The sequence below is a fragment of the Balaenoptera ricei genome, chromosome X (assembly GCF_028023285.1).
Source record: "Balaenoptera ricei isolate mBalRic1 chromosome X, mBalRic1.hap2, whole genome shotgun sequence".
Lineage (NCBI taxonomy): Eukaryota > Metazoa > Chordata > Mammalia > Artiodactyla > Balaenopteridae > Balaenoptera > Balaenoptera ricei.
In genome coordinates this window covers 34,381,967-34,385,902 of record NC_082660.1, presented here as the reverse complement: position 1 = coordinate 34,385,902, position 3,936 = coordinate 34,381,967, and the positions used below count along the sequence as shown (strand labels likewise).

Sequence of the window (3,936 nt, the reverse complement as noted above, 5' to 3'; positions counted from 1 at the left end):
ATTAGTACAACCACTTTGGAAAAGTTTGGTGGTGGTCTAAAACATAAAACATCACCTGCTCCCACCATGCCACTCATAGCTAAAGTTTACCCAAGAGAAATGAAAGTATGTACATGGACATACAAAAACAGGAACACAAATATTTGTGGCAGCTTTATTTATAATAGCCTCAAACCGTAAACAACCCAAATGTCCATCAAAAGGTGAATGGATAAATAAATGGCACTACGTCCATACAACGGAACAGTAACGACAACAGAAAGGAATGTGCTTTCACCCACCGCCCATCCTGGGAGAAATGCAGGCTTCACAGGGCGCCTGCGTTGACCCGCCTCCGGGAAGAACCTGGCTGCACCTGGCTACACGGTCTCCTAGCAACCGGAGAGGCCCGAACAGCAAACTATTGAAGCGGTGCCCCCCCCCCCCCCCCAGGGGCCAGGGGAACCATGGCGGACAAGAAGTGGCTGCTAGGACCGGGGCCACTGGAACCGATGCCCCTGGGCATGACCTGCAAGCCCTGGTACAAAGACAAGTTACCCTCCAAGTGTTTCGCAAAGCACAAGAAGATGCTCCCGAAGCTCCCCACCCCCCTGGACAGCCGGCGGTGGATATTTGTGAAAGAGCGGCTGGACGACTTCCGGAAGGGTTGCCCACCTTGTGAAGATCTGATCACTCGCAGCCCTAAGGAGGGCTTTCTCCCCGTGATTGCTCACAGAGTTCCCCAGCATGCCCCCAAAAAGAGTCAGAAAAAGCTGCCCGCGGAAGCAGACCTGTTTTCCACGCTCTCGCCAGCCCAGCTAGCGCAGAAGGCATTCGTGGAGGACATCGAAGCCCACCTGACCAAGCATCCCTTGGCTCTCTACCCGAATCTGGAGGAAGATCTACCTGCAGACCTCTTATTAAAGGTGCTGGAAGTGCTCGATCCTGACGGGAAGCTGGAGGACACATGGGCTTATTGTCAGGGCCCCAGGAAAAGAACGAAGTCCCCCACAAAGCTTCGTAAAAAACGTCCTGCCAAGGTCTACCTGGAACCTCCAAAGAAGCCTCCTGTGTCACATCCAGCCAGTTTGCATCACGAAGACAAGAAGTCAAGCAGAAAGGATTCACTCACTGATCCTCCTGTTCACAGAGAAGTACCGAAAGCCATTCGTAAATCCTTCAAATGGGTTGCTGCTTTTGGAAACTTGGGCACTGATGAAGCGCTCATCACGAAACCGTGTGAGGCTGGCTGGGAGTGGCCACCTGCCCAGGATGCAGTCTACACGAAGAAAGTAACCCAGGTCCCTTCAAAGGTAAAGGACAGCATCGGGCTAGAGAAAATGGAGAAGATAAAATTATCCAGAGAGGAAGGAAACGGGGAGAGGAAACCCCAGAAACCACAGAATCCTTATAAACCCAGCTCGGTGGAGATGAGGTATGGTGCATCGTACCTGAAGCCCAAGTTGTGGAAAAAGCTAGTAAATGACGAACCTTCAATTGACCCCAACGTCTTACTTGAAGATGGGAGTTTTAGAAAGAAGCTTCCTGAACACGACATTCTTGAAGATCTTTATGGAACAATAATAGCATTTAAAGAGTTCATTCTAAGCAAGGGCTACAGGATACCAGACATCCCTGAGAGGCTGTTCCTCAGGAAGGGATGGAGAGATGATTCTGTTAAGACTCCTATACACAAAGTAATAAAAATCAGCCAAAATGGAGATGATGCACGGGAAGATGTTTAGACAGTTTTCTATTTACTACTTACCTGGCGATTTCTCTCTCTCTCATTTTAATATCAATCAGAATTCATGGTGAGTGTCCATCCCACCATGTACGTACAACTTGGATTCTACATCTGTTAATTTAACACCTAATGCTTATAAATATTTCTCAGTGACCTTCTGCTTGGGTTCATCAATATTATAGAAATTTTATCAATTATGAAATCAATATTCACATATACTCTTCTCACATTTTATAATGTTGTGAATACTGCATTGTTGTATCAATTATTTGTGAAAATAAAACCGTAAATAAAGAAGAATTACTTTTTAAAAGTATGATCTAGTTAGGTCAGCTACAAAACGGGATAAATTTCAAAATAACTGTGCTGAGAAAAAGGAGTCAGAGAGTTCTATTTGTATTAAAATTATAATGAATTCATCATGACAATTACTTTCTTAAGCAAAACTTGAAATCTGCAGCCAAAATAATGTTAGCCCCATTTAATAATGAAATTGTTATCCCCCTTATTAGGATTGCATCAAGCCCCCAAAACAGATTGAAAACTATTTACCAAAATTATAGGTGAAACTTTAGTTATGCTCTTTTGTCATGCTTCCCAATTGAACATACTTAAAATTTTTTACCATATTCATAAAAATTCACCGTGAAAAGAGTGTTTCCATATCATATAACACAGGTGCAGAATAGCAGGGAGCTTCAAGTTCTTGGCAAATCTAGTGTGCAAAATAGGTCTGTGCGAGCAAAACTACACAGCACCATCAAATATCCACACATATCTATTCAAGTAAGATTAATCTTTGCATTTCATGAATAGCGACTTAAAACTCACTCATAAATGCAAAATAAGAAATCAAGCAACTTCTCTACATTTCCAAAATAACAGGTAAGATTGCCTGGGACAGGAAATTTGTAGCTAGAAAGATTTGTAGCACAGATTTGCAGCACACTTCTCTTTCCAGTAATGAAGGAATTTATCCATAAATGGAAGTATGTGTATATACTTCACCCTCGTGAGAAGGGAACACAGCCATCAGGGTGTAGGATTCACCAACATCCTCATTGCAATCAACTACTCCCTTTTCACTCACTTCCCCATTTTCACTGAGGTTACTTAGTGTCTGAATTCCTGACTTGCTCCCTGTGACTACTCTCATCAACGTTCTTGATTTAAATATTCACAAAGACTATCCATTCAAATCCTGGCATTAGCTCCATTCGTCTTGTCCTCATCTCACTACAGACACCAATCCCTACAGTCAGACTCTAGACTTTGTTTTGGGCAATAATTACACCAACTTCAAATCTCAATTTCAATTATTCCACCTTCCGATCCCTGCTTTTTACCTAGTTGATCACCCCTTTTAATATTCCCAAACCTCCGATTCTTCAATCCCAACACGTTTCCAATCCAGTGACCCTTACCACTCTTTCAAGGCACTTAATTGTGCCTTGCTTTCAGTTCCTTACTTTCCCAGCTTAGACTCCACCGTCCACTACTATCCCTTCTTTGAGTCTACTTTTAACTCCTTTGCCTCTCTCTCCCGCTCTTATATTCTTCTGAGAAAACCCCAGTCCTGGTTAAATCTTCATCTCTGCCATTCTTGTACTTGCACCCCAACAGTTAAATATGGCTAGAGAAAAACACATACCACACTGACTGGTTACATATGGCATGAATCTTAAATGAGCCTTCAACGCTAGCTGAAAGTTCTGCCCCATTTCCCTCATCAATATATTCTCCCATTTTCCAATGATCATCGTATTTCTGTCATCAATTGTCCAACACCCTGTTTCCATTTCTCCTTCTCAAAGCATTGCTTTGTACTTCACTGATAAAATAAAAAAAATTTAGAAGAGAACTGTCTTTTCCTCCCATCACCACATCTACCAGGCCAGTGACATCTGTACCCATATTCTCTATCCCCTTGGAGACAAAGGATGAACTCTTTATTCTACTGAGGCAAAGCCTTTCCTTTGTGCATTGGATCCCAACTCTTTGCCCAATTAAATATTTGTCCTGTATTTGCCTCCTTAGTCTCCTATATTATTGTTCTGTCTTTTGGGGGATAATTCCTGTCATTAAAAAGCAAACAAACAAACCAAAACCAAAAAAGGCTCTCATAACTCACATCATCTGAAATAACCAAACAAAACAAAATAAAAATTCTCTTGACGTAATTTTTCTCTCCAGCTACCACTCTATATTTT

At 42.4% G+C, this 3,936-nt stretch overlaps 1 protein-coding gene across 1 annotated transcript; it reads left to right on the top strand.

The window, feature by feature from the left end:
* Positions 1–446: 446 nt before the first annotated feature.
* LOC132357046 (protein FAM47E-like) lies at positions 447–1,724 on the top strand. Its single transcript, XM_059910365.1, has one exon. The coding sequence runs from the start codon at positions 447–449 to the stop codon at positions 1,722–1,724; it is 1,278 nt and encodes a 425-aa protein (XP_059766348.1).
* Positions 1,725–3,936: the final 2,212 nt, after the last annotated feature.

Coding starts and splice junctions, on each gene's coding strand:
- LOC132357046 (XM_059910365.1), top strand. CDS start 447: ATGGCGGACAAGAAGTGGCTGCTAGGACCGGGGCCACTGGAACCGATG.